Consider the following 15,824-nt stretch of genomic DNA (forward strand, 5'->3'; position numbering starts at 1 on the left):
CCAAAGTGAGCTATTAGTATATTTGGAGGAAGTATTTTGTTCCTCTTTAACATAGACAACAATTAATTCAGGCTATTGCCCTAAATCTGTTCTTGCAAGGTCACATGAGCCAATTCCTGCTATTAACAGGACAAAAGGGGCAGCTGCTCAGGGCTAACTCTGATAGGGGAAACTAATGCTTTCTGCCTTCTGCTGAGGAGGGGCAGGTAGCTCAATGAATAGGCACTTTTGCAAGAGCCCAAATAAGGGACTGTTTACGCATCCTGAAATCTAATCGTTTTTATACCACATTTTTTTCTGTCATGCTATCCTTTGGGCTGGTCTCCTATGGTCCTCACTCCCTCGATAAGTCAAGGCTATGTCCTCTAGACTTGTCTTCATTCTGTTCCCAGTAATAGAACAAATAGTATGTAAGTGACTTTTAAAGGCTAACCTGGAACTGAACTACATCTTACAGGAAACCTCAGAATCTCAAAAATTCTCCTGATGGTTGTAGAAATGCCATTCTAAAACATGAAAGGCAAAAACCTATAGGTTAGCTGGGCTGAGAATTGTGGATAGACAGATGGAATTGAATGCTTAGAGGTTGATAGCCAAAATTTGGCACAAAAAATTAGGTACTTTAAAAATAGTGTGGAAGAAGACATATAGATGGCAAATAAGCTTGCAAAAAAAAAAGATGTTCCATATCGTGTCACAAGGGAAATGCAATTTAAAACAACAACGAGATACAACTACACACCTATTAGGATGGCTCAAATCCAGAATTATGACAACACCAAATGCTGGTCAGGATGTGGAGCAACAGGACTCTCATGCATTGCTGGTGGGAATGCAAAAATGGTATGGTCACTTTGGAAGATAGTTTGGCAACTTCTTACAAAATTAAGCATACTCCTACCATACGATCCAGCAATCACCCTCCTTGGTGTTTACCCAAAGGAGTTGAAAACTATGTCCACACAAAAACTTGCACATGAATGTTTATAGCAGCTTTATTCATAATTGCCAAAACTTGGAAGCAACCACAATGTCCTTGAGCAGGTGAACAAATAAAGAAACTGTGGCATATCTAGATAATGAAATATTATTTAATGCTAAAAAGAAATGAGTTATCAAGCCATAAAAAGACATGGAGGAAACTTAAATGCATGGGAAGTGGAAGAAGCCAATCTGAGAAGGCTAAATACTGTATAACTCCAACTATATGACATTCTGGAACAGGCAAAACTATGGAGGCAGCAAAATGATCAGTGGTTGCCAGGGATCACAGGGAGGAAAGTGTGAATAGGTGGAGCACAGAGAATTTTTAGGGCAATGAAATTATTCTATATGATGCTATAATGGTAGATATATATTATTAGACCTTTATTCATACCCATAGAATGTACAAGACCAAGAATTAACTGTAATGTAAACTATGGTCTTTGAATGATAATTATGTGTCAGTATAATCCCATTAATTGTAATAAATGTATCACTATGGTGGATGTTATTGATGGTGGGAGAAGCTATACATGTGTGGGGGAATGGAGTAAATGGAAATCTCTGTACCTTCTGCTCAATTTTGCTGTGAATCTAAAACTGCTATAAAAAGTGAAGTCCAATTTAAATAATAGCTTAGAATAAATATTGGTGCTTTTAATACAAAGGAGCAAAGGATAAAGGCCAAAAATGAAAGTTCTAGGAGAGAGAAACTAGTTGAGTTTGGGTTGGTGTAAGAAGAATTTACAGAAAAGGTGGAGTTTAAACTGGTTCTGGAAGAATAGATATGTGGAGAAGAGCTAGTAGGAAATGCACGGCACAGGGATTGGGGTGAAGAGGCACCATGCATGCTTTTGGAATCATTGAATAACTCAAACTATTTTCACAGTTGGGAAGAATTTGTATAAGGGAACATAGCATACTTTCAAGGAGGTGAATGGAAAGACTAACCTGGTCACTCTGAGTAGAATTATTAAGAACCGAGAGGAAGGATGGATGCAGGAGGTATTATGAAAGATGGACTGTCAGACTTCTCACATGGATTGGTTGTGGGGCATGAGTAGCATGGACTCTTAAGGTCAACATTTTGTGGAAAACTAGTAGAGTCATTTACCCTTCAACGGGGAAGGGGTATGCCTCCATCACTGTTGATGTTCAGAAAGGCTACTCAGAGATGCAACTCATTAGGTAATCTCTTATTCTTGCAAACCTTTTTTCATAGTTTGAAAATAAATACATTTTTATAAATGTTAGATTTAGTGACATCATGGCTATAGAATGAAAGAAAACAATCTTTTACTTGTTAATCATAAAATTAGTGGATTCTTATTGAATAAAATTCATTAAAAAAATATATTAAGGAAAAACCTCCTACTCAGCCTTACCCCTTAAATGCATTTTTAAAGAATTTTGTCATATTTAATCTTTTCTCTTTACACATTTTTGGTTATATAATTCTAATCAGATTGCATGTGGAATTCTCTATACAACTATATGCCAACAAACTGGACAACCTAGAAGAAATGGACAAATTTCTACAAACATACAACCTGCCAAGACTAAATCAGAAAGAAACATAATCTGAATGGACTGATCATTACTAGTGAAATTGAATTTGTAAAAAACAAAACAAAAACTCCCAGCAAACAAAAGTACAGGAGGAATGGATGGCTTCACAGGGGGAATTCTACCAAACGTATAAAGAAGAGCTAATACCTATTCTTCTCAACTATTCCAAAAAATTAAAGAGGACTGAACACTTCCAAAGTCATTCTGTGAGGCCTCCATTACCCTGACACTAAAACAAGAGAAAGACACTACAAAAAAAGAAAATTACAGGCCAATATTTTTGCTGAACATAGACACAAAAATCCTCAACAAAATATTTGCAAACTGAATCCAGTAGTAAATAAAAAGGATTATACATCAGGATCAAGTGGGATTTATTCCCAGGATGAACGGATGATTCAGTATTCACAAATCAATTGATGTGATACACCACATTAAGAAAGGAAGAATAAAAATCACATGATCATCTCAATAGATGCAGAAAAAGCATTTGATAAAATTCAACATCCACTCATCAAAAAACTCTCTTCAAAGTGGGTATAGAGGGAACATATCTCAACATAATAAAGGCTGTTTATGATAAACCCACAGTTAACATCATATTCAATGGTGAAAAGCTGAAAGCCTTTCCATGAAAATCTGGAAAAAGACAAGGATGCCCACTCTCACCACTTCTACGTAACATAGTATTGGAAGTCCTAGCTAGAGCAATCATACAAGGAAAATAAATAAAAGGCATCCAAATTGGAAGGGAAGAAATAAAACTGTCACTATTTGCAGATGATACAATACTATATATGCAAAACCCTAAAGTCTTCACCAAAAAGCTACTAGAATAAATGAATTCAGTAACATTGCAGGATACATGACCAATATAAAAAAATCTGTTGCTTTTCTATACACTAATAGTGAAGTACCAGAAAGACAAAACAACAAGACAATCCTATTTACAATTGCATCATAAAGAATAAAATGCCTAGGAATAAACTTAACCAAGGAGGTGAACGACCTGTACTCTGAAAACTATATGACATTGATGAAGGAAACTGAAGATGATACAAAGAAATGGAAAGATATCTTGTGTTCTTGGATTGAAAGCATATTGTTGAAATGTCCATATTACCCAAAGCAATCTATAGATTTAATACAATCCTTATCAAAATACCCATGACATTTTTCACAGAATTAGAACAAATAATTCTAAAATCATATGGAAGCATAAAGAACTCCAAATTCCCAATGCAATCTTGAGAAAAAAGAACAAAGCTGAAGTTGTCACCCTCCAAGACTTCAGACTATACTACAAAGCTATGGTAATCAAAATAGCATGGTACTGGCACAAAAACAGGCACAAAGACCAATAGAACAGAATAGAGAGCTCAGTAATAAACCCACACACCTAACAGTCAATTAATCTATGACAAAATAGGCAAGACTATATAATGGAGAAAAGACAGTCTCTTCAGTAAGTGGTGCTGAGAAAATTGAGCAGTTACATGTAGAACAATGAGATTAGAACGTTTCCTCACAACATATGTGAAAATAAACTCAAAATGCATTAAAAACCTAAATTTAAGACTAGAAACCATAAAACTCCTAGAAGAGAACATAGGCAGAACACTCTTTGGCATAAATCATAGCAAATATTTTTGGATCTGTATCCTAAGGCAAAGGAAACAAAAGAAAAAATATACAAATGGGACCTAGTTAAACTTAAAAGCTTTTGCACAGTAAAGGGAACCACTGACAAAACAAAAAGACAATCTACCGAAAGGGAGAAAATATTTGTAAATGATATGACCGATACAGGTTAATATCCAAAATATACAAACAGCTCATACAACTCAATATTTAAAAATATCCTATTAAAGAATAGGCAGAAGACCTGAAAAGATATTTTTCCAAAGAATACATACAGATGGCTAAACAGGCATATGACAAGGTGCTCAATATCACTAAATATTAGAGACTTGTAAATCAAAACCACAATAGGATATCACCTCCCATCTGTCAAAATGGCTATCATCAAAAAGACCACAAATAACAAATGTTGGAGAGGATGTGGAGAAAAGGGAACCCTTGTACACTGTTGGTGGGAATGTAAATTGGTGCAGCCACTATGGAAAATAGTATGAGCTTCCTCAGAAAATAGGATGCATGTATTTTTTCAAATTAGAGTTTTCGTCTTTTTCAGATATATGCCCAGGAGTGGGATTGCTGGATCATATGGTAACTCTATTTTTATTTTTTAAGGGACCTCCATACTGTTCTCCATAGATACATACATCCCAATGTTCATAGCAGCACTATTTACAATAGCCAAGACATGGAAGCAACCTAAATGTCCATCCACAGATGAATGCATAAATAAGTGTATACACACATACACACACACACACACACACACACAATGGAATATTACTTGGTCATAAAAATGAATGAAATTTTGCCATTTGCAACAATATGGATGAATCTAGAGAGTATTATGGTTTGTGAAATAAGTCAGACAAAAACAAATAAGGTATGTTATCACTTATGTGTGATATCTAAAAAATAAAACAAGCGAATATTTATATAAAATAGAAACAGACTCACAGATATAGAAAACAAACCAGTGGATACCAGTGGGGAAAGGGAAGGGGGGCGGAGCAAGATTGGTGTATGGGATTAAGAGATACAACTACTATGTATAAAATAAATAAGCATAACGATATATTATACAGCACAGGGAAATACAGCCATTATTTTGTAATAATCTTAAATGGAATCTATAAAATTTTTGAATCACTATGCTGTACACCTGAAACTAATAGGATATTGGGAATCAACTATACTTCAATAAAAAATAAAATAAATAAAAATATATATTTCAGAAGCCAAAATAAAAGAAGATATGGGGTGTGTGTGTGTGTGTGTGTGTAATACAATGGAATACTATTCAGCCCTGAGAAAAGTGGAAATACTGCAATTTGTGAGAACATGAACCTTGAGGACAATATGCTAAGTGAGATATGTCAGACAGAAAATGACAAATACTGTATGATATCCCATACGTGGTAACTAAAAAACAAACTCAAAAAACAGTGGAATGGTGGTTCCCAAGGGCTGGGAATGAGGGAATAAGAGAAATGTTGCTTAAGGATACATACTTGCATTTAGTAGATAAATATATCCCGGAGATCTAATACACAGTTTAGTGATTATAGATAATACAACTGTATTATAAATATTAAACTTGCCAAGAGACTAGTTCTGAATTGTTCCCACTACTACAAGAAATGATAATTATGTGATGTATTAGAGGTGTTAGCTACTGCTATAATGGCAACCGCACTGCAATAGTAAATATATAAAATCAATATGTTGATTTACTTAAACTTACACGATTGTTATATGCCAATTATATCTCTATAAAATACCCTAAAATAGTTTTATCTCACACACACACACACACACACACACACACACACAGAGTCCTCCCTTGGTATCTGCCAGGGATTGTTTCCAGGACTCCTGCAAGGATACCAAAATCTGAGGATACTCAAGTCCCTTATACAAAGTAGTGCATTTGCATATAACCTACGCACATCTTCCCATATACTTTGAACCACCTCTAGATTATTTATATTACCTACTGTAATGTAAATGCTATGTAAATAGTTGACAGCACATGGCAAAATCAAGTTTTGCTCTTTGGAACTTTCTGAAACGTTTTCCAAATATTTTTGAGGCATGATTGATTGAATCCATGCATGTGGAACCTATGGATATGAAAGACGGACTGTACATGTATACATATATTGTGTATAAATGTATGTATATTCCTAATTATAATAGGTTAAGTTTTGCATGGTGATTAGATTCATTTTCTTTTCATTTTGCCTTCTATGAGTTTGGAGGTTGTATTTTCCATATCCATTCTTTTAGTAATTACCACAGATACTTTAACATGGATACTTCAAAAGCCTGATGTTAATCACTATTTTTACCCTCTTCTCAAATGAAAAGACATCAGAATGCTTCAGATCAAATCAATCTTCTCTCAGAGTATATGGTTTTTTTCTTTTCATTTGACAAAATATATATTATTATTTTATATAGCCAATATTTGTTTAGATTTGCCTGCGTAAGTCTTTGCTCACCATTTCTTTCTGCATCTGTGCCTTTCCATTTGGTATTACTGCTACTTGAAGCTCGCTGTTGAGAATCACCTTTAGTAAGAATCTGTTGGTGGTAAATTCTGGTATCTTTTAGACTGGATGTGTTATTTTTTTCCCCTCCTATTGTTGAAAGGTAATTTCGCCACGTATTCCATGTAAGTTGATAGTTATTTTTTCTTAGCATTTTAAAATATCATTCATTGTCTTCTGGTTTTCATTATTGTTGTGGGGAAAAAAAATCAATCAAGCTATTTACAATGCCCTTGTAGAAACACCTTTACTTTCTAGATGCTTTACAGATCTTTCTGCCTTTATTGTTTTACAGTTTCACTGGAGTTTATATCTAGATGAGCATTTCCTTTTATTGATATTGCCTGGAATTTTTTTGACTTCTCAAATTTAGGATCAGTTGTTTTTTAAACTTTAGTGTATCTCTTGAACTATTGCTTCTGATACATTCTCTTTATTATTTCCTTATGAAACATTCTCCTTATTATTTCCCTATGAAACTCCAATTAGACATCTTTTAGAACCTCTCATTCTATCTTTAGTGTCTCTTAATCCTGCTTCATATTCTGTCCTTTAAACACTGTACTGCCTTATGCATAATTCATTCAGATCTGTATTCCATTTTACTGATTTTTTTTTCCTCAGTCATGTTCAATCAGTTAAGCCATCCATTGAATTTTTTATTTCAATGATTATATTTTTATTTCAGGAAATTCTATTTGGTCTTTTCATATCTGTTTTGTTGCTTTTTTTTATTTTGTGTTCCTTTTTCATATTTTTAAGCCTCTCTTATTTCTTTAGATATGTTAAACATGCCTTTTTATACTCTTTGATAATATCTGAATTCTCTGCAACACTGATTCTGCTGTTGTTTCTGGTTGGCAATTCCTCATGATACATTGTGATACTTGACTGTAAGTACATGTTCCTTGCAACTTTATTTGTAGGAATTATCTGAAAAGTGGTTTAAAGTTGGGTCTCTTCAGATAAGAGTTGTCTTTGCTTCTGATGTTGGCTGGGATACTACCAACCTGCAAATTACTTCTATTTCTCACCTTGAGTTTTTCTGACCATAAACCTGTGTGAAAACTGGCTTGTGGTTATATATTCTCAAGGGAGATTGATTTACCCTCTACCTTGCTATGCTTTTTTCTGCATAGGAAGTTTGTTTCTCATGTACCCTTACAATGAGAATGTCAACCTTTGGGCTCCCAGCTTAATTCTGGAATCTTCCATTAGATTTTCCTCCTTAGGTGTGTCTTAGGCTTTATTTCCTGTAACTCATGCAGGGTGACCCTGAGCAGCTATTAAATCAGAAGCTCAAAGTTACCAGGATTTGGCAAATGCTGTTAGAGCAAATTCTGGGCTACCCATAGGCTTACCTAAGAATGATTGTCTCTTTTACTTGTTTTGGGTATCGGAAGATTCATCAAAACAATACATAGCATTTTTATTGTTTTCAGTGGGAGGGTTACGGAGAAAATCTCAGTACACCATATTGCCAGAATCAGAAGTCAAATCAGAAGTCAGGTTTTTTTAAAATCACTCAATATTATATCAAAAGTATTCCACATAATATTTGTAATCATTATTGTAATAGCAAATGGAGTTTCTTTGCCATTCCCTAATTTTTTACTATTATTTTTTAAAGAGCAATGCTATAAATACATTTAAAAATAACATTTTCTGTATATTTGAAGTTATTTTCGTAGGCTATATTACCAGTGTAGTATTGCTGGACTAAAGGGATGCATATTTTAAGGTTGTTGATATACTTCACAAAAGTGCTTTTCAAAAGCATTGTAACAATTTACATTTTCATTAATTAAAATGAGAGGGCTCTATATCCTCATCATTATTTGGTTTTATTGTTAATACTTTACATTTTCCAATTTGATAAGGGACTTTTCTTTAAAAGCAAAAACATGTTTGTCTTAAAATCTATTTGTGATTAAAAATTTTAAAGTTTAAGAAGTTCCATTTGTTCTGTGTTTACATATTTATACATATGTTTATTATTGGAAGTAAATACAGAACGGCTAACCTCTGAGATGGGTGGTAAAAATAAACATTTGTCAGCTCTAGAATATTTTGGTTCTTATCTCTCTCTTTACTCTTCCTCCACTCCCTTCCTTCTGACATTTAGGGAAATGTTTTTTAAACATATAATATACCCTATCTCTAGAATGCCTTCTTCTGGAGGTGCCCAGAGGCCACCCAGTGTCCTCATATAAATCCTGATAAACTCCTTCCTTTTTAATCCACTCTATCCTCAGAATAAACCAGTTCATTTATGGTCACTAGTTTTCCAGCTTAACAATGACAGCAAACAGTAAGAAAACACAAACCTTAGAAACACAAAAACTACATTTTTCCCTTGGGACTTTTTTTTTATATATAAGGTCAAATAGTTTGTGAATACACAAAATACTTTGTACATGTGGAGGACAGTCAGGGAAGACAGAGCAATCAATATTCCAGATTTTTTTTCCCAGAAAATAAACATATTTTTTCCTACTTAGAATAATTATGTGCAGACAGTGCAAAACATCCCCCTTGAAGGCAAGTCTTCTGTAGCAGTAGCCAAAGGAGGGGGTTGCCTCTGTGCCACCAGCATTTATAGGCTCAGCTTCCTGAGGACCTGCTCCCTCTCAGCATCACCTGAACCTGTCTCCCCACAGCCTCAAAGCTTTGTTTCCAATATGGTGCCTCTTGCCTCCCAACTCCCCCAGGTGACTGGTCACCTCTCTCAAGCAAAGCCCCTGGAGTCCTGATGGGTGCTTCTCTCTGAGAGCTCTCCAGGAAACCTGGCTGCTGATAGCTTTTCAGCTTTCTTTGTTTCCCTGGCGAGACTTGTTTCAAATCAGCAGCTGCCTGCCTGGGCTTGCATTCTTTGTGCCCTAATTGGGACAACCAGGATCTTGAATGATTCTCATGCAAGGTTTCAACACATGCAGAAAGGGTCACCAATTCTCCTAGTGTTGCTCTTTGAAGTAATTATTTTCTATTTAAATTCTTTTTTTTTTTTTTTACAATATCCTGAAGGTTGTTCAGATTCTGTCTGACAGATTGACTTTAAATAATGGAGAACAATTAGCCAATCATTCTGTTTTTAAAGGTCAGGTTTGACTGATTTTACCCAGAAGGATATCTGCACATCTTCAGAGGGAAATGGTTTGTAGTTTGAGTTGTTTGTAAATGTTCGATTTATTTTCTGACAGCCTGTAGCTCCCTATCCACAGCAACTGGCTGTCTTTTGGTTTTCCTAATTTGTTTCACTTCAGAAGGAAGGAGGTTATTTCAATTCACTCCTTCTGAGACTATGTGAATCATTTAACAACTCCCAGGCATCAGTCACAGGCTTCCCAGTTTAATTCCCAATCCCATATGCTTCAGCCTTTCTATTCCCAACTCCTTTCCCCATGGTTACAGCCAACCAAACATCCTATTTTTTCTTTTTTTTAAGAGAGGAATAGAAGTTTGTTTTCTAAGGAAGTATAGAGCATGGAAGAAGGTAATTCAGATTTCTGACATGTTTTAAAACATGCTTCCTATGGGATATGCCACAGAATACTCAGTGTAGTCAGAAAACATTAGTAAAGGGCTTTTACCTGGACAGAGCGGAGTTGAAGTTCGAACTCTGCTACCTCTTAGCTTTGTGACTTTGGGCCTGTTTCTCCATCTGTAAAAAGAGATGTGCCTACTGGGTTCCCTGTCACTTTCCCATCCACACATGTATGTCCACTACTATATGTGTTAGACGATTAAGGTCTTAGGAATGTCTAATGGCAAGAACACTTTAAGATACTTTGTCTTGTAAAGGTAGTTAGAATATTAACTAGCATTCTCAAAGTGCTTATCTTCTTAGGCATTCGGAGAAAGTTTTAGTTAAAACTAACAATTTTTTTGCATTAAGAAAAAAGCCTTGAAGTTATGAGCTTTTTCCATTTTTTAAGAGCAATAAAAAGTCCAACTAGAATATTCTGATAAAAAGTGATCTAGGGACTTCCCTGGTGGTGCAGTGGTTAAGACTCCACCTGCCAATACAGGGCACATGGGTTCGATCCCTGGTTCGCGAAGGTCCCACATGCTGCGGAGCAACTAAACCTGTGCGCCACAGCTACCGAGCTTGTGCTTTAGTGAGCACACCAGGGAAGTCCCCAAATCCTGTTTTTATCTCTATCTCCCTAGAGTCTAGTCTCAACATTAGAGCTAGCATCTTTCAAAATACTGTCAGTTCATGTCACACCCTTGATTACAATCCTCCAAGAATTTCTAACCCACTCCAAATAAAAGTCAATGTCTTTACAATGACCTTCAAAATCCTATGTGACCTGGCCCCCTGTTAAAAAGATAAAAGACAATTATCTTTTACTGTTCCCAATGTTTAGATCACTTCCCAGCCTCCCAGCCCCCAGGGACCTGCATAGCACCCTACTCCTCTTCCTTCCTTTGCTGCTTTTTTTTTTTTTTTTTGCGGTACGCGGGCCTCTCACTTCTGCGGCCTCTCCCGTTGCAGAAGCACAGGCTCAGCGGCCATGGCTCACGGGCCCAGCCGCTCCGCGGCATGTGGGATCTTCCCAGACCGGGGCACAAACCCGCGTCCCCCGCATCTGCAGGCGGACTCTCAACCACTGCGCCACCAGGGAAGCCCTCCTTTGGTTACCTTTATAGTGAGGCTGTCTTTTATCATACCAGTTGAATTGAAGCCCATCCCTCTCCTTCCAGGTTTCATTTGTCCATGTAACTGTCACCTTCTGATACACTACATAATTTAATAATTTATCTGTTTTGTTATTTGCCCTTGCCTAGAAGCTTCCTGAAGGCAGAGATTTGGTTAATTTTGTTAATGGATGACTCCACAGCTCCTTGAATCATGCCTGGAGTGTAGTAGGCACTTAATAAATATTTGTTGAATTAATAAAGGAGAAAATTTAAAAGCATACGATGGACTTTAGAAGGTGAACTTTTTCAAACTTTTCAGATAAAATAATTCTTTTGGTAAAACTTCAAAGGGGATTTTACTTAAACTCAAAGGAAAAAGGAAAAGATGTGGATTAACAGAGAAAATACAAGCAACGCACGAACGGATGAGTTAGTAAGTAAAAGGTTTCTGAAATGATGGAGGCCTAAGATCAGGCATGCTTTTCAATTCAGTTTTCACCATATTTGGAGATATGGTGCCTTCTCAGATTGTAAGTGATGCTCCCTTTGGCTTTTGCCCTCTCTTTTATAGTGAGGGGTTGGGGCAGAAATTGCCAGTAGAAATGCTGGTTCCTTTAAAAATACAACAAAGCCTTCCACATCCTGTGAGTACTATACAATTTCCAACAACCTGAGTTTACAGCTAATATCACATAGAAAATAAGGACCACACACTCTAGGCTTTGCCAACCCCGAGTTTCTGGTTTGAAAGCAGTTCAGTCTGCATGTTTTCTCTTTCTGTCTTTCAACTGCCACTTATAAGACCCACATTTCCTACCTCACAACGTCCCAGTTCCCAGGAGAGAACAGGTGCTCAACTTGCGGAGGCTGCTTCCAAGTCTATGTCACTGTTTTCTAGGAAATGCTGTAAAAGACGCTGCTACTCCTGATCCTGGGAGACTGTTTCTCCTCTTTTAAAAAGTGATCTCAGCTCACAAAATAATTAGCTCCTTAGTGCTAATCCATGTGCATTTGCAAAAGTGCTTTCAGGTTAGGAGAAATAAAGACTTGATTAGGTCTTCATCACTGAGATGTAACACCAGGGAGCTCTTACCTGCTAGTTGCATTGGCATAAGGAGACCCAAGGCTCCTCAGGTTTTCTCACTAACCTGCTCTCCTTCCCTGCTTTTTAAAAACATGTGGAGCTTGCAGAAAACTCTGGAGCCATGGGTTGATTTCGTCTAGAATGTTATTTATATTACTTTGATTGGGCTTTTGGCATTTCTCCCTTTGTTCTTAGCAGTCCTTTGGGGTACAATCTAACAGTCTCACAATCCCTCTGTATACACTGTGACCAAGACATTTTACTTTGTAATCTAGGCTGCTTCTTTCCAACTCTTCAAATCAAAGAGACTTGGTATGATTCCCAGGCTCTAAGATATTAAAAGAGGAACTGAGAAAGCAGAAATGAAGACAAGAGAGAACAAATTTATGTCAATGAAATCCCGTGACAACTTACTTGCATTTAGAGATCATGCACATTTTTTTCCTTGATGAAAGGTTTCTTTAAAAAAAAAAAAAACTGTTCTGAAAATGCTAATGAGACAAGTTTCAAGAAATTGACAGTAATGGAAAACTTGAATGTTACAATGATATCTTAAAAGAAAGAAATTATTTCACTCATCTTAATCTTGCTGGAGAGGAGAAAAAAATGTGAGCAGAGAAATGAGACAGCTGGCAACTGAAGCCTTGGGATTCCTAAACCTTCTCTTTTGTGCTCCCAAATGAACAAGGTTTAAGCAGCCTTCAAGAGAAAGTCAATCGAAAGTCCATGATGACTTTTCAAAATGAAACCTTGGGGGGCTTTTAAAACTACAAGCTTCAGCTCACCAAGGTCACTTTCTAAAGTGAAAATTCTTTTTAGGATAATGATTGTGGGGTTAGAAAAGGAAGGGGATGGGGTGGCCTGGCGAAGTTTGAGTTACAAGCCATGTCAGGAATCTTCACCTGTAGAAAGAAACACTGTACTGTCTCCCTCAACAGATCATAGGGAGGGATACTGCCCAGCGGGGTGCTAAGCCTGCTGTGGGCTTCTTTTGCATACCACCTGCTAAGAGCATACACACCTGTTCATTGGTAGTTAATTGGTTGATCTCTATTAGAAGTTAAAACTCTGGTCACTGGGGAGACTGCATTGCTCTGGGACACCAGCAGCCCGAGGAATGCTCAGCTGTCACCAGAATTCCTAGAAAATAACCCAGATTTATGTTTTTTGTTTTTTTGTTTTTGTTTTTTTACATCTTTATTGGAGTATAATTGCTTTACAATGGTGTGTTAGTTTCTGCTTTATAACAAAGTGAATCAGTTATACATATACGTAGTTTCCCATATCTCCTCCCTCTTGCGTCTCCCTCCCTTCCACCCTCCCTATCCCACCTCTCTAGGTGGTCACAAAGCACCGAGCTGATCTCCCTGTGCTATGCGGCTGCTTCCCACTAGCTATCTATTTTACGTTTGGTAGTGTATACATATATGTTGAATTCCTTTACACTCTCTGCTGCTTTTTTTTTCAGTCTTTACACCCACTCTGCTTACAGGCTGTCTTGCTGTTGTTATCTATTGTTTCACAAATGTGTGTTTTGAATTCCTGGTTACACTGTGGCATTCTTAGGGCAAGGGAACAACTTTCAGACCCCACATTCTCTGCCCTGCCCTGGAATAGGGAAGGGAGTGTGAGGGAGGAGCAGTGGCCTAGGGCTGGACTGGAGCCTGAGTGAGTGGGCAGCATCAGCATGGCTATCTGGAACCCAGAAAAGTGAGTGGAGGCCACAAACTGAGCTAGCCCTTCTGAGGACTGGGATGGCAGGGAAGGTGGGGGGAAGCTAGGCAGCCCAAGCAAGTCCAAGTTCATAATCAAGGTTAAACTTACAATAAGAACAAGAGAATGCAACAGAGTACTGTATGGAATCCTACCAGATGTTTGCCACAGCTGCCTATACCTCAGCCCTCTCCCAGGAGGATGTCCACCTGTTGTTCAAAAAAAAAAGAGGGAGGCATCAAGAGGCTCCTTCTCTTGTGTTTCTGTTGGTATCAATATCCCAGATGGTCCCTAGATGCTGACTCCATTACTTCCGAACAGAGTCATCTTGGGCACATCCCTTAATTTCTGCCTTTCTATTTCTACAAATAAAACAATGAAACAGGAATCAAAATAAGGATAAACTATGTCATTAAATTTAAGTTAATATTGTAGGTATGCAAAAAGGATTTGTTTCTTTTCTCTTCCATTTCACATGCCCAGAGTAAGTAATGAATACATATTTGTCAAGAAACCGTAAGGTGATCTTGAGAGTACTGTGTAGTAGTAGCTGTAGAACCAGAATATCTGGGCTCAAACTCTTAAAAACTAGCGACGTGACTTTGGACGAGCTATTTAGACTCTGTGATTCAGTTTTCTCAGGATGCAACACTAATAGTGACAATTTGATAAGGTTATGGTGAGAATGAAATGACATAATGTACACAAGATGTTAAAAAGACGATGATGTTGGTGATGATGGTAGCTTTTCCCACCCTCAGGCTTGCTGAGTACAGCTACCATCTCTCCCTCACATACTTGTATTGCTCAAGGCCAGATATGACACATCCCTCCCCCAAACAATTAAATGTACTCTATTTTTCATGGAAAAAAGTCAGAACAGGAAAGACATTTAAAACAAATGTCATTCGATTTTATAAATGACATAGTTTTAACGTTACCTGGGGAGATGTTGTCAAGGTAAAAAGCTGACACTCTATGGAGTGTGGAATTTCTTCCATAATAGCTTTATGGGGAATAGAAAGAGAAGTGTTGAGTTGTGTGCTGCTGAAACCCTCCTTTTTTGCATCCATAAAATCTACATAAGAACGAGCCACATGCAACCCAAAAACTTCTGGAAGGAAAGTTAAGATCTCAGAAGCCCTACTCTGGCTAGGACCCCATTTGGCACCATCCAGCAGCCTCATGCCTCCTCCTGGGCACCGACCTCAGGCACGCGGTCACGTCCCTGCAGATGTGCCTTCTACAGCATCCTTTCTGTGGAGGGAACATTCCAAGGAGTGCTCGCTGACTGAAAATTGCTGTCTATGATGGCCGTTTTGAGCAACGCTTTACATTTACCCCATGTGTAGCTCTTTCAGCAGCAGGTTTCCCTGTGGGTTATGGAAGCGGTTTAAATTTCCTTTCTAAGAGCTCTGAGCTGCCAGCTCTGGAGGAGGCTCTTTGATTTCTGAAGTTGGATGACATTCACCAAACCAGACTCACTTTTAAGAATGAAGCAGCAGTACATTCTGAACGTTCATGCTGTTCTCAGCAAGGAGTAACCTGGCCAGAGTGATGGAAGGGAAGCCTCACGGGCTGGTGGGAGAGTGGAGAGCGCTGATCTCCAGCCTTAACATTTTCAAACACAGCCGGTCACA

The 15,824-nt window shown here is 37.5% G+C and overlaps 1 protein-coding gene and 1 long non-coding RNA gene across 3 annotated transcripts in view; both read right to left on the reverse strand.

The window, feature by feature from the left end:
• The window catches only part of LOC307182028, a 37,721-nt gene extending 24,064 nt beyond the window's left edge, over positions 1-13,657 (reverse strand). The window contains exons 1-2 of the long non-coding RNA XR_013827099.1: positions 13,493-13,657; positions 10,334-10,404 (exon numbers count right to left, since the gene is read on the reverse strand). This is a non-coding gene — a long non-coding RNA (uncharacterized lncRNA). The remainder of the gene's footprint in view (positions 1-10,333; positions 10,405-13,492) is intronic.
• Positions 1-15,495, reverse strand: part of LOC307182026 (uncharacterized protein) — a 153,872-nt gene extending 138,377 nt beyond the window's left edge. For both annotated transcript variants that reach the window (XR_013827097.1, XM_079913134.1), the window contains exon 1: positions 15,126-15,495. Coding sequence is in view for 1 of the 2 variants with exons in the window: in XM_079913134.1 (XP_079769260.1) it covers positions 15,126-15,371 (246 nt within the window). In the remaining variant the exon portion in view is untranslated. The remainder of the gene's footprint in view (positions 1-15,125) is intronic.
• Positions 15,496-15,824: the final 329 nt, after the last annotated feature.

Source organism: Stenella coeruleoalba (assembly GCF_951394435.1).
Source record: "Stenella coeruleoalba genome assembly, chromosome: 2".
NCBI classification, from domain to species: domain Eukaryota; kingdom Metazoa; phylum Chordata; class Mammalia; order Artiodactyla; family Delphinidae; genus Stenella; species Stenella coeruleoalba.